A 21,300-nucleotide genomic window follows, 5' to 3' on the forward strand; every position below is an offset into this window, starting at 1 on the left:
TCTCAACGGGGTACTCATACACAATGGGAAACTGAATGCCAAGGGGGAGAGCAGGCTTGAGGAACAGCAGACTGAAGACAAAGCAGGCAAAGGCAGGAATCCGGGGGGGGAAAGCAAGTCCATGAGGGATCTGGTAGTCTAGGGGTAATGCAGGGACCAGTTGGAATTCAAAGGATTAAAGTTTTGTTTTTTTTTTATTTCTTCTTTTTTTACTTCAGGCTTTCCCTAGTAACCTCATGTTTAAGGTTGTAAAGCTATGAACTGTGGGTATTTCCCTCAGGCAAAGTCTGAAAAAATGCAAACTTAGGTAAAGTGAAGGGCTTAAAATCTCTGCAAAGGAGGCTTCACATGCTTAACAGTTTGACGCCAGGACAGTGGCAGCACGCCCTGACAGATGCTTCAAAGTGTGCAGGTCCGTGAGTGTGGACATCAGGAAGAAATAGAGAAACAATGGAGAAGCCCAAGGGCAAAAGAAAGAGGGCGTCTCACATTTTTTCTCAAGAAACAGAACAAATTAAATCTTGAGCAATGATGCAATGCTTTTCCAGTTTACTTTAACAAATACAGTTTTTGTTTTCCCTGATTATTTAGAGGCTCATGGATTTGATCTGTACTAGTCGGTTAGGGCCTCATTGTGTTGTATTCTCATTTTCGGGCAACTTCAATGGAGTTACACATGATTCCAGCACACAGATTTGTGTGGAAAATTTTGATTATAAATCAAAATCTCAAACACAGAGGTTACTCAAGCAAACAAAAGAAACAAAAAAGGGATAGAAAGATGGATCATGTTTTTTATGTAAATTGACTCCACAGCGATATTGAATGACAAACATTGAGTGACAGGATGAGAGAGTAAACATTTGAAAACAATTATTTGCTTCTGCTCTGGTGTCCCCTTCATTGTGCCTCTTATTTGTTACCTCTGCCAGGAGGTTATGTAATCACCGGAGTTTGTCTGTCTGTTTGTTTGTTTGTCTGTTAACAGCATAACTCAAAAAGTCATGGACGGATTTTCACCAAATTTTTACAGGATGTCCGGAAGAGCAAAAGTAACAATCGATTAGATTTTGGAGGTGATCCAGATCACTGTCTGGATCCAGGATTTTTTTGAAGGTCGAAGGACAATTGAGAGATGGCCGCCAGGCCACCGCCAGGCCACCTCCAAAATCTAATCAATTGTTACTTTTGCTCTTCCGGACATCCTGTAAAAATTTGGTGAAAATCCGTCCATGACTTTTTGAGTTATGCTGTTAACAGACAAACAAGCAAACAGACAGACAGACAAACAGATGGCATGGCGGAGGTCTGCGCTCTCCGAGTGCTTCTCTAGTTTTCATTTGTCATCTTTCTACTTCTGCTTATGCTTATCATTGCCTGACTGTGGCTTCCTGTTTCTTACTACAAATCATCCATCTATCCCCTCCTGCAACATAGAAACCCAATGACTCATCACTCCACTCCTCACAAGATTGTTGTGCCTGCTCCCATTGTAGTGTCATTGGCCCAAACATTTCTTGCAGTATTTGCTTTCTTATACTTGCTCTCGTCTGACCGGCCAGATTCCAGTGCTTCAGATTCCAGTCTTTCCTCTGAAAAGGTTTTCATCACCAGCCATCAAACACTGCACACTTTAAGATTTCCACCAGCCTTTCACCAGCAGCAGCCTCCACATCTGTGGAACCCTTCCAGCAGCAAAGCCAGGCAGTTTTTAAATGGACAGCCAGGCTGATACCAATAGGCTACTTAAATCTGGTTGGCACAATTTCTTCTTTCTTTCTTTCTTTCTTTCTTTCTTTCTTTCTTTCTTTCTTTCTTTCTTCTGTCTTTCTTTCTTTCTTTCTTTCTTTCTTTCTTTCTTTTTTCTCAAGCAAATCCCTTTAGGATAGATGGTCAGTTTTCTGGTCACTCACTCCATCATTTTCACATGCAGGCAGACTGCCATGTAGAAATGAGAATACAGTATAATAAGCTTTTAGATGTGACCTTCAATTGATTAAATTATCTAGATGCTCAGGGTATGTTTTAATTGTAGCTAAAAATCAAAAGGTGTATACAATTTAATTTTTTTCCATCTCTCATTCACAGCAATGATAACTGAATGTGGCTGGATTCTCATGAAAAGAGTAAAAAAAAAAGTGTAAATTCTTCTACATTTGTTTGTAAACCTGCTCAAGACCTCCAGGAAAAGTTTGACCTCTGTCACTGCAAACAAATTTGTGCTAAATTAATAAAACAAAATGGGTGCCCATATTTGTTTTGGATGTATGGTTACTTGACCAAGTTATGGATGACTTAAATAGAATATGTATTCATTTCCAGAGAGGTTTACTGTAGGTTTGTAATCCATGTTGTGGATGTACAGTGACTTGACCAAGTTATGGATGCCTTGGATAGAGTATGGATTAATTTCCAGTGAGGTTTGACAAAGTTTCTCATCAATGTTTTGGATGTGTGGTTACTTGACCAAGTTAGGAATGCCTTGGATAGAAATAATACTGGGAATTGGTAACTCAGCTTTTTTTAAAAAAATGCTTTTATCTTTCATTTCCAATTCAGTTGAATTTTATTTTTGTTTGTCTCAGAGACAGTCATTTTAATTTAATCGATTTTTGAATATTGCTGTAATAATGGTTACCTGTTACAGTTGAATAAAATACTGAGAATGGGAAATTGTAGCTGTTCTTGTTCAGCTTTGTCTCATTCAAACACAACAATTCATTTAAGCCCCTTTTCCCACTGGCCAAAAAACGGTTTAAACCATTTAAAATAAAAATAATTCCGGTGTTATTAGGTGAGAACATTTTTTAAGTTGAAAGCCGTTTAAATATTCAGCAAATTTATGTACAAGAAAACTAAAAACTAAACTTGCAATAAACAGTAAATTGTTGCATTTGTACACCCAATATGTAGTTAAGTGTTTTTGACATGTTTTGAAAGATTAATCAAATTATTGTGTCGTATACGGTTATATTACATCTAATATAAAGTAATATACAGCCTTTTTACATAAAATAATGCCATTAAAAACAACTAATAACAGCACATTTCTGTAAATTTAAGCATTATTATTCATATTGCAATGTTAATTTGCCATCTTTATGAGTAATTTCATTGTTTTAAAACGTAAAATGTTTGTAATTAAATGTTAAAAACAACGTAAAATAACTAAATATGCATTTGATGTGATCTAAAATTAACAGTAAATTGTTGCAATTTTAAACCCAATATCTAGTTTTTCAACAGTTTTTTGACATGTTTTGAAAGATGAATCAATTATTTTGTGTGTTATATACTGTTATATTACATCAAACACAAATTATTATACAACCTCTTTCCGTAAAATGTCATTAAAACCAGCTAATAACAGCACATTTCTGTAAATGTAAGCGTTATTATTCGTAATACGACATTTACTTACCATATTTCTAGGTAATTTAATTGTTTTAAAATGTGAAAATGTTTCTAATTAAACGTTAAAAAAAACCCTGAAAATAAGGCAAAAGCTTGTTAAAATTACAGCTACTAACTGTATTTTAATTATGGAAAAAAACTGTTTTTATGAGAAAGTCATTTTCTGTTATTTCACGGTATTTTTTTGGCGCCCCAGCTGCCGGAAAATTACCGTTTTTTAAAGACTTTTTTTTTTACAGTGTGAATCAGGAGAAGGTTGAAGCTCCCTCCCTCTTACCTGTCAGATCCTTCCTTTTTTTCACTTATCAGAAGAACCTGTGTGTCTCTCTCAGGAGACAGTCAGAGCTGAATACTTTACTTGTGTCAGCTGTATTAAAAACAAACCTCCAGCAAGTGAGCTTAACTGCATTTAGCTTCTGTTAGTGTGTGTTTTTTGCTCTTCTAGTTCTGCAATAGATTAGACTGAATTTAATTCAGAAAGGGGAGTGGATATGTTGCCCAACATTTCCAAGACTTACATTTTGGTCATCTTTGGGTTTCTTCTCATCCTTTCAGGGTAAGGTGTTTTTTCTTTACTTGTTGCCCATCTTGATTGTACTACAACTTATTTTTCCAAGGAATAAAATCTAGAATTATTAAACAGAAAACATTATGTAGCTAGTTAAATAGAGACTAAGTTACTGTAGGATTAATTAGGAAGGTAGCAACAGGTTAACAGAAGCATGTGTTTGATGAGTCCTGTTTTTCTCAGGTTAGACAGGTTGGTTCTGGCACCTTCTAAGCACAGCACAGGACGAGGCAGCCAAAATGTTCTCTGCTGGTGTCGTTACTGTTGCTCCTTTTCTTCCAACCTGTGATATATTCTGTGAAAGAATATATTTTAACGCTAAATGTAACCAAGTAGCCCAAACTGAACTAAATAGTGAATAGTTAGTACATGGACTTGAGTCGCAAAAACTCTGTGAATAAATAACTATCCAACACAAGACATGAACAGAAGTCTCTTTAGTGACAGTCTGGGGACTCACACCTGCTCTCTCATTCAGTCTGTCTGTTAAATGGGAATAAACTTTAATATTTCTGTGGGTGTGAAGTATTGATGTGGATGGTGCCGACGCCAAAGGACATTTGGTGCGTCTTTGAGCCAGTGGATTTTGTTTGGAGCGATGTAAAATGACAAAGACAGCACCAGATTAACAACTTTGATTGGTAAAATTGCAAATATTTCTTCAGGACTGTGATATACATTATCAAAAGAAGGTAAATACATTTCCAGAACATATAGTTTTTTATAGTAAATTAGACTAGATTACAGTAAACTATAAGAGAATAAAATGCAGCACTAAAATCAATTACTATGCAATGGAATCTACAGAGATTTGAAAAAATTGCAGAGTTTATTTTATTTCTAAATGTAAAATACCACTCATAGAGATGTGATTTACTGATTTGACTTGCAGTGCTCATAGTCCAGCTAATAAAAATCATTATCATTGATGAGGGGCAGCTATCTTGTACCAGTTGACTTTGAAATGAGCCACTAATAGATTTGGAAAAAGTGAGTGGGAAATGTTGGGGTGGGGGTGGGTGGGTGTGTGTGTGTGTGGGGGGGGGTGATAGTGGGATAGTGGTTAGCATTTTCGCCTTGCAGCAAGAAGATCCCCGGTTCAAAATCCCGGCCTGGGATCTTTCTGCATGGAGTTTGCATGTTCTCCTTGTGCATGCGTGGGTTTTTATCCAGATACTCTGGCTTCCTCTAGTGAGGACAAAGTGGTGTATAGAGAATGGATGGATGGAAAGAAGTTTCGATGCAAACCAGTCACGCAAAGCAGGAATGCAAACCAAGCATGCTTTCATATCTTTCTTTGAAATGCAAGAAAGGTGTCATTTATCTGTTGGACGTGACTTGCAAAACAAAGAAAGTCTTTGGCAACCAGACCCTATGGGGCCGACTGTGGTTGTCGCAGGGCACTGTCACATCCCCTTTTTAAGTGTGTGGAAATAAACCTGACACTGGCTGCGGTTGAGCAGAAGTGAAGAATGATGTTTAAGATAGAGCTCAGTGGAGGCACAAATGAACAAGCTGCGGCCATCCGAGAGCTGACAGGAGCAAAGAAAGTAGCAGTTTTACACCGATGACAGAAACAAATGGCAGTGACAAATGAAAGCTCAGAGATGGAAGTTTTAATATCTTTATCACAACAGGGGAGGAATGTCCTCAGTGAGTTAAAGTGATGAGTGAGTGAGGTGAGCGAAGACAGGGAGAACAAAAAGAGATTACAGTACAAGAATACAGTACAAGAATGAGAGATGACAACACGTGAGTCATCTTTTAAAACTGGCTCTTTGTTAAAACGTCTGCTATGACTGGAAAGGGAAGAAAAAATAGAAGGCAGATGGTTGTACCATTATTGGGAAGCCAACCTCCCTCTGATGGGGTATTCTACCTGCGATGATTATACCACACAATAAGTCATATAAAACTCTGCACTGCTGAAAAGTGCCATCACAAACTGTACCTCCATTAAAAGTGAATGAACTCTCAGCACAGTGAACACACCCATGGCCGGAGGGAATGGCAGCTGCAGCACAAGAAACACAAAGAGAGACATGATTAAAACTGTAAGCTACCTGAAATGAACGGTACAGTTAACAATGAGAAAAGCAACAAAAGTACAGATTTTAATATCTCATGTCAAAACGAACAGCTCTCAGCGTTCAGTCTGAAACAGAGCACTGTTACAATTTTGTTGACATGCAAGAGTGCTTGTACCAATACAGCACCAAAACAAGACACCTGTAAAATTAATTCCTTAATTAAGGAAAACAATTAATGATAAGAACACAAATTTGGAGAAGTGGAGAGCACACAGCCATCCTATGCCACAATAAAATTCATACATGAACACAGGACTCCGTTTTACACTGGCAAGTTTAAGGAACTCGGATTTATTCTTCAAAGTAAATAGCCAAACCTTCATGATTTAAAAGAAGATCTGTCATTTCATGTTGAAAGACTTCGTCCATACTTGACTCCTGATGTCAGTCTGTTGAAGGTGTGACAACCACTAATGGGTTTGATTGGTTTGCGCTTGCTGCCTATCGGTATCTGCCAGAAAGAGTAAACAACTTATTATGTGTGTATGTGTGTGTGTGTGTGTGGGGGGGGGGGGGGGGTAATTATGGCTGCCTGGAATATTAAGATAAAGATAAAATTAAGATAAAATAAAGGTGGCTGACCTTTCAAAAAATGTCTTTAAAAACTGTCAAAAATGTCTGTGAAATAATATTTTTTAGCTGACCTAAAACAGTGTAAGTTTATGGTTACACTCTGGAAAAAAAACTAGTTACTATTTGTAATAATACTAATATTAATAACTGTTTTTTGATGTGAATATTATATCAAAATGCATGGACATTTTTTCAGTCTGCGTGTAAATGAATAATAATTAATATTATTTGTGTATTTATGAGATATCATCTTTGATTCAGTTTGATTTAATCTGCAGTTACAGTTTGCCATGTGACACACAAACACAGACTCACAAGGTAAAACCAATAACAACTTCACTATCACATTTGGTAATTATTACACTTTTCACGAGACATTAAACTTCATGAAAACTGAGCACAGGCACTTTACGTTTTAGTCTCAGTGCTCTAATCATCCTCGCATGACGTTTGTAACCTCAGTACACACTATCTGTCAGCACCAAACATCAGACACACAAAGACCAACTTCATTAGGACACCAGATGACCTTAAACTATGAAGACGAAGATCTTTCGATGTGTTTCTTGTCTCTAACACAGTATAAACTGAGCTTAAATTAATATCAATAAAATAAATCAGGGGCTTAATTTCCATGTATTAAAGAAAAATCCTCCAAATTATTTCCTGCATGCATGTAATTGTTTATATTAATGCTGTAGTCAAAGATGTAAATACACACACACACATTTTTTTTGCAGAAAAAATACCATTTAAACATGTAGGAGTAAAGGGAAAATATAGGCAATTCAACAAAATTCTTTCAGACAAAATACAAATCATGAAAAAAATGCATGATTTTGTATAGTTAGTGATCCTGAAATGTGAGCACATGTACATGTAACAACTGGTGACTTTGGGTGTGAATCATCTGTCAGGATTCATGCACGAGAGCAGTGCTCCCATCCTCAAACATGCTGGCTATTTTCAGATCACAAAGAGGACCTTATTGACCTGTTGATGTTTAACTACATTTAATTTTGGACCTTGTTTACAAGGTTCTTTGGCAGTTTTATGTTCACATCAATAGGCACGGGCTGCAGTGGAGCGTCACCGTTCCTTACAGCTGACAAATGCTTCACATGTTTGACTTTGCCTGAGGATTTATTTACCCTTTTGACAAGGACCCGACAGTTGCTTCAGAAACACTTCAAAGTGAAGTAGACTTGATTTTAAATGAACAAAATTGGCTTTGTTCTCCATCAATGAACACTCAATAACACAAGTGAAAATGTGTTTATGTGGGATTTCTCTAAGAAAGTCGGTTTCCTCCCACAGTCCAAAGAGTAGGTTAGTTAGGTGGGTTAATTGGTGACTATGAATTGGCTCAGTGAAGGTAATTCAAGAACCCGAGATTCAGTCCACGGGTTGGCTCCTCTGATAAAGTTAGGAAAATGTGGAAATTGTTGGAAAGAAATCTTCAACTCCTCACCTTTTCAATGCATCTCCAAATGGATTAAGTCTTTGTAGCTCATCACAGTGAGATAAGCCTTGGGGGTTTGTGCATCTGCGTTTGTCTTTTTCTTCATTGTTTTCTACTTCTACTGTCATGTCATTTATGTTCCAATAAAGCCAAAAAAAGTTTTTAAATATGTGGAAAGATGAAAGCATAGACAGATACTTTATTAATCCCGTGGGAAATTCTAGATAGACGAAGCTACTGAAGACGCCGCCACTCCTGTCAGTGCCAGAAGCTAAAAAGAAAAAGAAAAAAAAGAAGAAGAGACCAGGTTGAACTTATGACTGAACGCTGAAGAACAGGTTTACCATATTTTAAGTACAATGGAAATACTTCATTTTGAGAAAAGTTCAAGTGAACTCTATATTTGCCAGTAATGTAAATGTTTATGAAAGACAATGAAATACCGTTATGACTATGCTGAACTCTTTTCCAAAATCCCACAAACTCATTTTTACATACACTGTAAAAAATCTGTAATTTTACAGAATTTTTCCTTTTTTAAACAAATCTGACTTTTGAGCTGCATAAACATATTGATAAAATTACACAAATAAACAGTGAACCTACATTTCCAGTGTAAAATAACATTAAAAACACAGCTATCAAATTTATATTTTAACATTGTTAAAAAAAACATTTGCAAATTGATTAGAATTTTAGACATTTTATTTAATAGATAAAACTGTTTAAGTTTAAAATTGGAAATATGTCCCTAAAATTAGATGGAATTAGTGCCATTTAACAGCAAATAGAGGCAAAGCTTCTGTAATTTTACATATGTTGTGAAACGAGAGATATCCTTTATAATTACAGCAGTTTTCACATCAAAAATATTGAATGGATGTGTTTTTATCAGTGTGTGATATCTATATGCACAACACAGTTTAATAATAAATATGTCTGTATGTAAGTAAATGGCAAATTACCAGAATATTATTTTATTTTAATTCTTTGCGCAACAAAAATGCATATTGTATGTGTACAATAAAACATTATCCTTTTTTTTTAAGTATGCTTATAACACTTTGCAACATAAATGTGTGGTGATGAACTGTGAAACTATCTGTGTGTTTTTGCAGGGCCATCTATACCTACCTTGATAATACCACCGTACCATTCAGGTAAGCACAGCTGAGGTTTCTACAGCAAAGAGCTTACAAACACCAGTTAAAGTCAAATTAAATTTAAAGTATTCTTGTCACTGCCCAACCATTTCTGGACTTTTAAATTTAAAAAAATGAGAGTCCATTCTATTAATTTAATCTTGTCATATACCTAAATGTATATGCATTTCTCCTTTAAGCTTCTGCGAGCCGTGTCAGGAAAACCCTGAGCCAGTTGTGGATGAAGCAGTAACGGGTGTAGAGGTGAAACAATGTCTGCACAAGGGGGTTGGAGACCTAAAAATGCAAGCCGGGTAAGGATCTACTTTTCCTTTGACCAACAGAGAGGAACAACTGGTCAAAAGACAGCTGTCCTTTTATATTTGATAAGATTAACATGGTTCACATCCTCAACCTGTTGTGAAATACGCTGCCTGTTCAAAAAACAAAATTAAATCGCACACTAATATTTTGTTGGACTGCCTTTAGCTTCGAGTGTGGCACACATTCACTGTGGCATTGTTTTGATAAGCTTCTGCAATGTCACAGCATTTATGTCAGTCCTGAGTTGGATTAATTTTCTGCCAAGATCTTGTCTTGATGATGGGAGAGTCGGATGCTGTCCAAAGTCTTCTCCAGCACATCCCAAAGATTCTCAATGGTGCTGAGGTCTGGACTCTGTGAAGGCCAATCCATGTGTGAAAATGATGTCTCATGCTCCCTGATCCACTCATTCTCAATGTGACATTGATGAATCCTGGCATCATCATCTTGGAAAATGCCCTTGCCATCAGAGAAGAAAGACTCCATTGATGGAAAGACCTGGTCATTCAGTATATTCAGGGAGTCAGCTCCCCTCATTCTTTGGGAACACAGCGTTGTTTAACCTGACCAACCCCACATAACCCTAACCCATACAGGCTAGTAGGCACTAGCCATGATGATGCATCACTTCATCTGCCTCTCTTCTAACTGTGATGCACCCATCAATGGAACAGGTAAATCTGGACTCATCAGACCACATGACCTTTCGTTGCTCCAGAGTCCAATCTTTATGCTCCATAGCAAATTGAAGCCTTTTTGTTTCCTAATTTAGCCTCATTGATCAGTGGTTTTCTTAGAGCTACAGCTGTTTAGTTCCAGTCCTTTGAGTTCCTTCCACATTGTGTGTGTGGAAATGTTCTTACTTTCACTATTAAACACAGCTGTGAGCTCTACTGTTGGGTTTTTATGATATGACTTAAAGCGTTTAATTGATTTCTGATCACAATCATCCAAGGGTTTTTCCAACATTTCTTCTTTGAAAATGATGGTTTACCACTGTCGTTCCAGGTTTTAATAATGCAGTGGACGGTTCTTAACCCAATTTTAGTAATTTCAGACATCACCTTAGTTGCTTTCTTTTCTTGATGCAGGCCAATAATTTGACCCTTCTGAGACAGATTAACATCCTTTCCATGATCACAGGATATGTCTTCTGACATGGTCATTTAAGAAATGAGAAGCTCCTCACTGCATCAGCTAGGGTTAAATAAGTTGTTACCCGCTGAGACATACTCCTCACTGCAGCAGTTATCCAGTAGAAGCTCTTACCTGTTTGTTTAGTTAAATTCAGATGGCGGCTTTTCTTTCAGACAGGCAGTTTACATACACAGCGTCATAATGCATGTGTCCTATTTGTTTATCATCGTTATAGTTTTGCTTAGGGCCTCGAGCTATGTGTGCTCATCTGACACGCCTTAAGTCTAGAGAATTACAAGGGCCCAGCACCACACTGACACAATTCTTTTATATTGAAGTTGTTTCCTTCCTGAATTACAATAATGGTTTTGTTATTGACAACTCTTTTCACTGTATTCATTGTTTTACTCCATGTTTTCTTTCACTGTTCTCTTTGTGTACTGCATTTAGCCTGCATGCAACCTCCAATGAATCTCCTCTTTTGAATAATCTGATCCTTGATCTTCTTTTCCAGACTGCATTATCCTCAGCCAAGCACATTGATAGGGTAAGCTGTTAAAAACACTCATATCCACTGTGCAATAATGACTTTTATGTCTTCACAGGTAAATATGGTCTTGCGGTTTAGAACATCTCTCGATAGTGCTCTTGTGGCAGTTTTAAAAGAAAAGCACATCTTTTGATTGGCCTTAAACTAAAATACTGAAGTGAAAGATACTAAAATTCTGACGAGAAACTCAAGTGATGGGTGAACATTTCGCTGTGGTGTCATGTGACCTCCAGACCACAGCCACCCGATGTTCAAACTAAATCTGTACCCATAGTACTGGAGATAAAGCCCTGCTATTTTTTCCTTTTTTTGATGAATGATTCATTTAATCAGTGATCATGTTCCAACCAAACAATTCCACTTGTCACGATCTTGAGGAAACATCGAAGCCTCATACTTCTCTCAGCTACCTACAACAACTGTGACTAGCCTAAAGAAACATAAACGAGTCAGAGCATTTTTTTTTCCTACTGACATTTGGGGATTGTCATTAATCCAAACAACTTTAACTATCAAGTTTGAAGGTAGTTACCCACCCTGTGCAAATAAAATGTCATCCTAAGGAAACACGAACCAGTCATCAGACCAACATACCTAAACTGCAAACAAAAAGATTTCCACTGGAGTACAACTCCCAACTGCAGCAGGCAAACAGGTTCTGCAGCTGCCTCCATCACCTGTATTTGTATGTCAGTGTCTGTGTGTTGCTGGGGATTTTAACAACAATAATTTTAAGCATGAATAAAAGTAAACTAAATTTACGCAAGTAACAAGTTACTTTCACAGTGCCTTGCAAATGCATTCATACCAGAGGTGGGCAGATCGATCCAAGTATTGATAATATCGATACCAGCGTTGGCATTGATATTAAACGATAAACGATAATTCCTGTTTAATTCTGTCAGTTTGTTCCTCACTGAGGTGTTTTGTTGTTGTGCATTTCTCAATCAAAGCTTGAGGTAAGGGCGCCCATATAGCTCAACAGGTTAAGCGGGCGACTCGTATGCAGGTGCTGGTCCCTGACGCAGCGGCGTCCCCTCCCCGTTTCCTGTCTGTCTCCACTGCGCCTATTGAAAAAGGCAAAAAAAATAAGCAAAAGAAACTTCGAGGAAGGAGAGGTCCAACTGAGACACACCTGATGACCGGATTGGAGGCAAGAAGACACTGAACTGGTGTCATTTGCAAAGATTAGCGCTGCAGCAGGACTACAAAATGAAATTATCATTAATCACAATGATGATTTTAGCTTCTCACCAAATACAAAAAGGACTGACTGCAGTCTTTAAAATTTAAAAATGTGCTCTGCTCTTAAAAGATGTCACACTTTATGATCAAATATAATAACCACGGGGGATTTTATAGAAAACAACAACATAAAGATTATATTCTACATTACAAAAGTAACTCTGTACAAAAAATTCAGTGCAAAAATGCTTCTCAAAAGAGCATTTCCTATTTCACTAGCAAAAGACAAAAAAGACTGACATTAATTTATTTTGTGCCTCTGTCAGCCTGTTCCTCCCTGATGTGTAAAACAAGCTGTTTAGCTGTTGTGCATTTCTCAACCACAACTGAGGAAAGAGGAGGCAGAGAAGGAGAGGTTCAACTGAGACACACCTGATGATCAAACTGCAGGAAGGAAGATACTGAACTGATGAGCCAATTTCAAACTAGCGCTGCAGTAGGGCAAGAAAATGAAATTCTTCTTAATCACTGTAAGGTTTTGATGGTGGTAAATCTCTACAAATTGGATGAACCAAACCGTATAAAAGGGCAAAGCATGATGAAACCATAAAGAGCAGTCAACCAGCAATGAGTTTTTGTTCCAGAGCTCCAGATTTCTCTTTTTTTTCCACATACAAAAAAAATGCACAGCTCACCAAAAGAAAACAGGAGGACAAAAGAGTCACCCAGGTTCAGTGAATTGTGGCAGATTTCAGCAGCAGAACGGAGCGAGAGCTTCAGCCTGTCCGCCTGTCCGCCTGTCCGCCTCCTTCTCACACACTCGTTCACCTGGCCATTGTACAGTCTCTTCCCACCACAGTTACACTACTGTGACCTGCCCACACTTCTATTTAAAACACATATTTATATAATTTAATGTCATCTATACTTGAAATACACAATGTAAATAACTACAGTCTGATACAAACAAAAGAACACATAATAAACTAAAGGAACAAAGATCAAATTCAGCAAAAATCCCCATGTAACCCCTTCCCTCTCCCCTCTCTGATCCCTCAGTTCAGCCTAATCAGGTAAGTGGCAACTGATGGCATCTTGTGTCCGCATCCTCACATGTGCACCCCATGAAAACCCGCCCCTGAAGTGGATCTCAAAGAGAGAGCGGTTAACAAGGGTTTTTTCACCACAAAACAAAATAAGTAAACTTGCTGTATCAGTCTGTTATCCAACTGTCCATATGCACGTGCTGTTTTTTCACCTCAGTGAGGGGGATGCATCCCTGCTCCCTCACATGCCAACAACGTTGTGAAACAAAATGTCAGCCACCATGTTCTGCTTCGCTGGTTGGTAGTGGATGGAGAACCAGTACAGTTGGAGGAACAGGAACCAGCAAGTGATCCAGCTCTCAGTATCCTTCATCTTCTCCAATCAACGCCTTATGATCAGTCTCCAGCTTGAACTCTCTCCCAAGCAAGTACTACTTGAAGGTGTTGATCGTCCGCTTGATGGCCAAACACTCCAACTCCCCTGCTGAGTACCTGGTCTCCCTGGGTAACAGCTTCCTGCTGATGTACGCCACTGGTTTCCTCTCTTCTCCCTCTCCTTGTAGGAGGACTCCATCTCTCCCTCGGTGATTCTATCTGTCTGGACTGTAAATGGTAGATCAAAGTTTGGACTTTGCAGCACCGGCTCCTGACACAGGGCATCTTTGAGGTCCTGGAAGGCCTTCTCCTTCTCCTCACCCCATACCACTTTGGTTTTGGCTGTGCTGGAAAGGTCCGTTAAGACTGCTGCTCTCGCAGAGAAGCCTGGAATGAAACGCTGGTACCAGCCCACCAGACTCAGAAATAACTTGACCTGTTTCCCTGCTCGGATTACCTCCACCTTGTCCTGCACTGGCTTGATGAAACCACCTCTGAGGATATCACCAAGATATTGTGTCTCCTGCTTAGGCACCACACACTTCCTCGGGTTGATGGTCAGGCCGGCTTCCTTGATTTTCCCCAGAACCTTTGACGGGTGGCTCAGATGTTCCTGCCAAGAGGTACTGTATATCACAATATCATCCAGGTAAGCTACTGCAAAGGTGTCCATACCTGACGATATTTGATTCATGGAACTCTGGAAGGTCACACTGGCCCTGTGGCGACCAAATGGCATCTTGGTAAACTGCCAGAGTGTTTGGGGTGTTTTGAAAGCAGTTAAAGGACTGGCAGCATCAGACAATGGCACCTGCCAGTAACCTTTGTAAAGGTCAAGTGTGGTAATGAACCTTGCTTGACCAACCCGTTCAATGACATCATCCAGTCATGGCAGATGACAGGCATCAAACTAAGATTGTGCATTTACCTTTCTGAAGTTGATGCAAAATCTGATGCTTGAACTTTTACATGTTTTGTTGCATTACAAGCACTGAACTCAAATGAGTTTGACACACTGGTTGAGATTAAAGCATATTCATGTGTTAGGATGACCCAGGCAAAGCCCAGATCTAAATCCCATTGGCAAGCCTTATGCTCACCCTATCCAATCTGACTGAACTGGAACATTTTTTCAAAGAAGAATGGGAAAAAATGGCAGTTTCCAGAGGTGCAAAGCCAGTTGAGACACAAACAAAAAAGACTTGCAGCTGTCTTCTTTTCCTTTCGGCTTTTCCCTTCAGGAGTCACCACAGCGAATCAATTGCCTCCATCTAACCCTGTCTTCTGCATCCTCTTCTCTCACACCAACTACCTTCATGTTCTCTTTAACCACATCCATAAACCTGCTCTTTGGTCTTCCTCTAGGCCTCCTGCCTGGCAGTGGGAAACTCAGCATCCTTCTACCAATATATTCACTCTCTCTCCTCTGGACATGTCCGAACCATCTCAGTCTGGCCTCTCTGACTTTATCTCCAGAGCCCCTAACATGTGCTGTTACAGCAAAAGGTGGTTTGACAAAGTATTGACTCAGTGTGGCTGAATATGCATGCCACTCTTGTCAGATTAATTTTATTTATAAAAAAAAACCTTCAACACGATGTATCATTTTCCTTCCACTTCACAATTCTGCGTGGCTTTGTGTTGATCTGTCACATAAAATCCCAATAAAATACATTTAAATCTGTGGGAAAATTTAAGCGGTAAGAATACCTTTGCAAGGCACTGTATATGCAGTAGCTGATGATGACTTTTCAGTAGCCTAGCCTCTGCAACATTGATCAAGGGTACTGCAATAGTATATTTTTGTTATACCAAAAGGACAGAAAAACATGATTTCTCCTAAGCAAATTTGTTTATATTCAGGAGATTTGTGTGCATTGGCATTCAGTGATATCTTGGTTGTTGTTAAAGATGAAATTGTGGGGAAAGTGGTCACAATTATAATGAAATAGAGTGAATAAAACAAGATCCTTGTTTTTTGTGTGGGTTTGCTAAAGACGATTGCCTAAACTGTGTAAAGAATCTTTAAGATAAAAAAACACAATAAAACCCAATAACTTGAGTTTTGAGCAAATGCAGATAAATTCATGGGTGTAATCTTTTACATAATATTCTACATGGTATTTTTGTACAATGTTCTCTGCAATTTTTTGTACCATGCTTTTTCTTATTTATTCTTGCACTGCCTTTATACTTTTGTACCTTTTCTTTTGGAGCTGTTGTAGCTGTGAACTTTCCCCACTGTGGGATCAATAAAGTTTATCCTTATCCTTATTTTTAATGTAATGTAATAAGTACATAAAAAAATCCAAAACCAAACGCTGAAAAGACATTTGATGAAAGGTTCACATGGGCTAAATGTAATAGAAAGTTGACATGGCATCTCGTACAGGTTCAAGAATTACAGTGGTAAAATCTGACAATAAAGTTGCAAAACAACAAAAACAGAAACAACCATGTACAATGCAAACATGTATTGTGAAATTGGGCACTCTGTTTCTGTAGTCAACTTTGTGTTCGATTTCTCTTTTTTTGCATTCTTGTGGTTACTGTTAATAGAATTGTTGGAAGCTGAAGAATTAAAAGGATAAATTAAACAAATTGTTACAGAATACAAAATTTCAGAAACTGTCCTAATTGTACTCATAATCCCTGTACACCTACATGCATTTTTTTAAATTTATTGTTTTGGAGGCCAATCTATGACGATGACGGTATATTGAGCTCCTGCCTCTTTAAACTGGATTGTATGATCATAGCTAAACAAAAGTTGTCGTACATGTATGTATACATACAGATTGAATGCTGTAAGCTCTATTTTTGAATTTCTTTGTTTTCCACAGACGCACTGATGTGAACTCTGTGACAAACTGGAATGCTCCTCTGGTTTGGGAGGGAACCTTTGATCCAGTGGTGATTGATGACATCTACAGGAGGATGAACCCGAGAGTTGCTGTGGTGGTTCTTGCTGTTGGCAAGTAAGTAAACAGGATATTCTCACAGGATGTTGGGATGAGGTTTCATCTCGCCCATTGTAAAACATATTTATATTACATATTTTGTCTTTCATACTAGCTGATCAACTTTCTGCCTTGTTTCTTTCCATCCGACCAGATACACTCGTTTCCTGAAGGGTTTCCTTGAATCGGGTGAAAAGTACTTTCTTGTTGGTTTCAGGGTCACATACTATATCTTCACAGACAATGAGCAGGATGTTCCCAATGTAAGTTGTTTGTTGATAAGTTTATAATGCAGCTGAACATACGACCATTTAACAAGACAAACCACAAATGTAATCTTTATGATCTGTTTGTACAGCAGTTTTTCTAAAGTTGTGTCTCTCATTGTTACAGGAAAGTTGGTCAGTTTAGCTCCATTGCTACATTATTTTCAGTGCTCTACTGTCCATTAGTGTGTGGAAGCAGACTGTTGCACAAAGTTGCTTACATATATTTGACATGACGAGCTAGTTGAGATATCGAAGTGGCAACGGGGAGGTTTGTTTTAAGAGTAATGGCACACCTGATACAGTATTATTAAATAACTTGGTCACACCTCTGTACTGTTCAGTATCTCTCAACAGCCCCTGGGAGATGACAGCAAACACCCATTATGAAACTGAGAAAGAACTTTACAGAGAAACTCCAGAAGAAATAAAAAACGGAAACAATGAAAACCGAATTTAATTTCACGCATCCGTTGGTCAGATTCCAGACAGCTGTTTTGTGTCTGAAATAATGCTATTCACAGACTGAAATTTCCCACATGCATTAAGTGCTTCAGGGAATAAATGGCAGCTGAGGAATTCTGTACTTCAAATTTATTTCACAAGACATTGAATCACTCTCAATCATTTTGTCCTTTTTGTCACTGAATCTTAATTGATGACATTTGCAATGTAAATGTTTTATGTTTTATTTGATTGTGCAGGTTAAACTAACAAAAGGCCGGAAGATTACAGTTCTCCCTGTCCCCAGTGCCAAACGCTGGCAGGACGTAGTACTCAGCAAGATGAAATGGGCAACCATCTCCATTGACAAACAAGTGAGGAATGAAACATGTGAAATGGTCCACACAAAAACAACAAAAACAAATGCTTCAAACATCTGGTTAAAAACTGAGCAGTGAGAATTGTAAAGCATTGAATACTGTAGTCTGCATGCACAATTACCACCAAGCAGGCCAGGACTGGCAATCGGGAGAGGCGGGACTTTTCCCGGTGGCCTGCCTCCTTATTGGCCTGCCTGGACAGGCCAGCCACGGACTGGCAGGCCAATGAAAAAAAGTTGATCGGCTTTTTGGCAGACAGGCCAGAGACAGCAGCGCCAGAAGCCTCTCAGAGTACACGCCCACCCTCCTGTCACTCACACAAAGCAAGTGCTCTGAGCGCTAAATCAGAAGGATAGGGATTGGTCAAAGTGACATTTTTTAGAAGAATCGTGCCATGATTGGTTAGTTGCTTTATGGCCCGCCCCTTCATAGCGAGAACGGGGAAGCATGCACTGCAGAGCAGTGATATGAGAGTGAGGCCAGAGAGTGGAAGGAGCGAAGATTATGGAGCACCCTTAAGTTTACAAACAGTCAGTTCTTCTCACAAATGCATCATCAGACTTCAAAGGCCAAAATATAATAAAAATCTCTGGCCCAAATAAGCTCCACAGGTGTCAGGTGGGTTGCAGGAAGCCTGAAAACGTTTGAGACCCCCTCTTCAGGTAGGATAGGCAGTTGACTTACAATTTTCAGTTATAAAATGAACATTGGTGTTTGCATATACTATTAGCTATGACCAGCTGACATCTAAATGATTTGCTGACAAAATAATATGTTTTTTTAATTCCACATGTTATATAAATAATAGGAAAAGGAAAACATTGGAAAAATTGGTGAGGGTAGTGAAGAGATTACAGAAGAGAAAAGTACTGGACTGTATGGAGCTGTCGTTATGGTTGTGTTTAATAGACTTACTGTCTGTTTAGTAGTGTTGTAATTGCTATAACATAACTGTAAAAGGCATATTTTTGGAAGGAAAAAAAACAAAATTTTGGTGCATTATCCCATGTGACACAACCCTTGCGGTGGCAGAAGTGGCCTGACTGATTGGAAATCTCCCGGCCTGAATTTCTTTCCCAGTCCGGCCCTGCCACCAAGAATAGGTTTCATCAACCACTTCTCTGAAATATGATGTGTCTTCATGATGTATTAAACTTACAACACATCTGGCATGTTTTCAGATCCGTAATGAGACCGATTATCTTTTCATGATGGACATCGACAGTATCTTCCACAACCGTTTTGGAGCAGAGAGTCTCAGTCGGATGTCTGCTGTCCTTCACCGTGGCTACTACAAGGTTTTACTCTTTCCTACATCACATTCATCTCAAGTTTATGAACCTTTTTTTAAAAAAATCTTAATAATAATGTAATCTGATGTGGGGTTTTTTTCATTATATTGACTCATGTTGTGATCAACCACAATACTTTCTGCCAGCACAAGTGTCAGCTAAAGTCTCTGCTCATTTTTGAAATTATTAATTTATTTTCTGTGTTTTCTCAGAATACAGAAAGGGATAAGTTTCCATATGAGCGTCGTCCTCAGTCCAAGGCCTATATTCCTCCTGGTGAAGGAGACTACTACTACACTGCAGCTGTGTGGGGTGGATACCTGGAGGACATGTACAGGCTCGTCAAGTAAGCAGAATCATATGATCTTTTAGGGTATTTTCATGCTCTTTCTGATGTAAAGACAAGATACAGTGAAAAATTCAAGATGGCCATACTGTGCATTTTTGAAAACCGTAGTCACGGCTATTTTTCTTTTTTCCTTTTAAAAATTTTTTTTGCATAGTGCCTTGTCTCAGTTCTACTGCGTGTCTTATCTTGACAGATACTGTTATGAGCAGTCAGAGGAAGACGCAAAGAACAACATTGAAGCAGCGTGGCAGGAAGAGAGTCACCTTAACAAGTACAGTGTTATATTTCACTTCCTCATGCTGCAGTGTTTTGTGCTGTTCCCATTTTTAAAGGACTTGTTTAACCAGAATCCAACTTGCACTTTCTGTTCTTATCTGATAAAACAACTGGTACTTTGTCTCCAGCCAATCACAGTCAGAATGCACATATCTGCTCATCTCTCTGTCATGCAGGTACTTGTTGTACAACAAACCAGCTAAGGTGCTGTCTCCAGAATACCTGTGGTCAGATTATGATGCACCTGGATCAGACATTAAGCTCATCAGGATCTCTCAGTTGGTGAAGAACTATGCTGAAGTGCGACCCAATGGTGGAAATTAATGTCACATCAATGATATTAAAGAAGTAAAACCTTTGTACTAATAATAAAAATCAGACTATATGTATGGATTGCTTTCCAGATTGCACATTTTGCATACTGAAAGGCATAAAACTGTTCTCTGCAGAAATGTATGATTAACTTTGTGGTCAGCTTTCACTAAAAACAAAAATCTTAAATCAAAATAGACAAGATGTGCTTGTTTTAAAGCATGGCCATATAAAAATGAGTAATTCTGTTTGGATGGCAGACGCCAGTGTCAAACCTAATTGGGTGAATGATTTAACAGGGGAAAATTGATTTGCATGTATTGCTAAAAACCGTATATTAAATCGTGAAAGATAATTGCTGTCTGACTTGCTTCTGTTGTAAGCCATTATTATATTGCACCAGCATTACAATGCTCAGGGCAGAGGAGGAAATGTTGTGTTCTTTTTGTTGATGTTCTGTGTTTATACAGAGATCTGTATATTTTGTACAACCTGTGACTTGTTTTTTCTCTTTTTTTTTCTGAAAAGTACAAAACAGAGGGTCCGGACTTTTATGGTAAACAATATCACTTTTAATTTATTGCTTTAAGATGTACACATAAGGTCACATGGACTGGCGACCTGTCCAGGGTGTCCCCTGCCTTCGCCCGAGTCAGCTGGGATAGGCTCCAGCACCCCCCCCACCCACCCACCCACCCCCCAAAAAACAAAAACCCTAGTGAGGATAAAGCAGTGTATAGAGAATGGATGGATGGACATAAGGTCACATGTTCCCCCTGGTGTTGTGTAAGTGCACCTACATTTGCTGGATACACTTTCGTAGCAGCAGATGTTTTGACTTGTCACAGCAGGAACTGCCCATGCGGAATTAACAACATTGATGATGACTCCGTGTACCACCGAGCCATGGCAGTGAAAAATCAGGAACAGCAGCTGGATGCAATCACAATGAATGCGCTTTTTCTGCTTTCAGTCAAAATCTCCTCAGGTACTCATTTTCCACAATGACAGAGTGTATTGTAAATGTGTGGATTTATATTTTTAATGACTAAAATGACGGAGAAAGAGAAGAATTCAAACAGCGTGTTATTTAATCTTTAGAATAAGCAGAGAGGAATGGGTTTGAACTCGCTTGATTTGCACTAAGTACACTAT

At 38.6% G+C, this 21,300-nt stretch overlaps 1 protein-coding gene across 1 annotated transcript; it reads left to right on the forward strand.

Moving 5' to 3' along the window:
* The first annotated feature begins 3,766 nt into the window (after window positions 1-3,766).
* LOC110964521 (globoside alpha-1,3-N-acetylgalactosaminyltransferase 1-like) lies at window positions 3,767-20,819 on the forward strand. Its single transcript, XM_051945010.1, has 11 exons — window positions 3,767-3,970; window positions 9,226-9,267; window positions 9,450-9,563; window positions 11,225-11,257; window positions 16,710-16,844; window positions 16,981-17,089; window positions 17,797-17,910; window positions 19,098-19,214; window positions 19,421-19,554; window positions 19,751-19,828; window positions 20,010-20,819. The coding sequence occupies exons 1-11, from the start codon at window positions 3,906-3,908 to the stop codon at window positions 20,155-20,157; spliced, it is 1,089 nt and encodes a 362-aa protein (XP_051800970.1). The 5' UTR covers window positions 3,767-3,905; the 3' UTR covers window positions 20,158-20,819.
* The last annotated feature ends 481 nt before the right edge of the window (window positions 20,820-21,300 follow it).

This window comes from Acanthochromis polyacanthus, chromosome 2, assembly GCF_021347895.1.
Source record: "Acanthochromis polyacanthus isolate Apoly-LR-REF ecotype Palm Island chromosome 2, KAUST_Apoly_ChrSc, whole genome shotgun sequence".
NCBI classification, from domain to species: domain Eukaryota; kingdom Metazoa; phylum Chordata; class Actinopteri; family Pomacentridae; genus Acanthochromis; species Acanthochromis polyacanthus.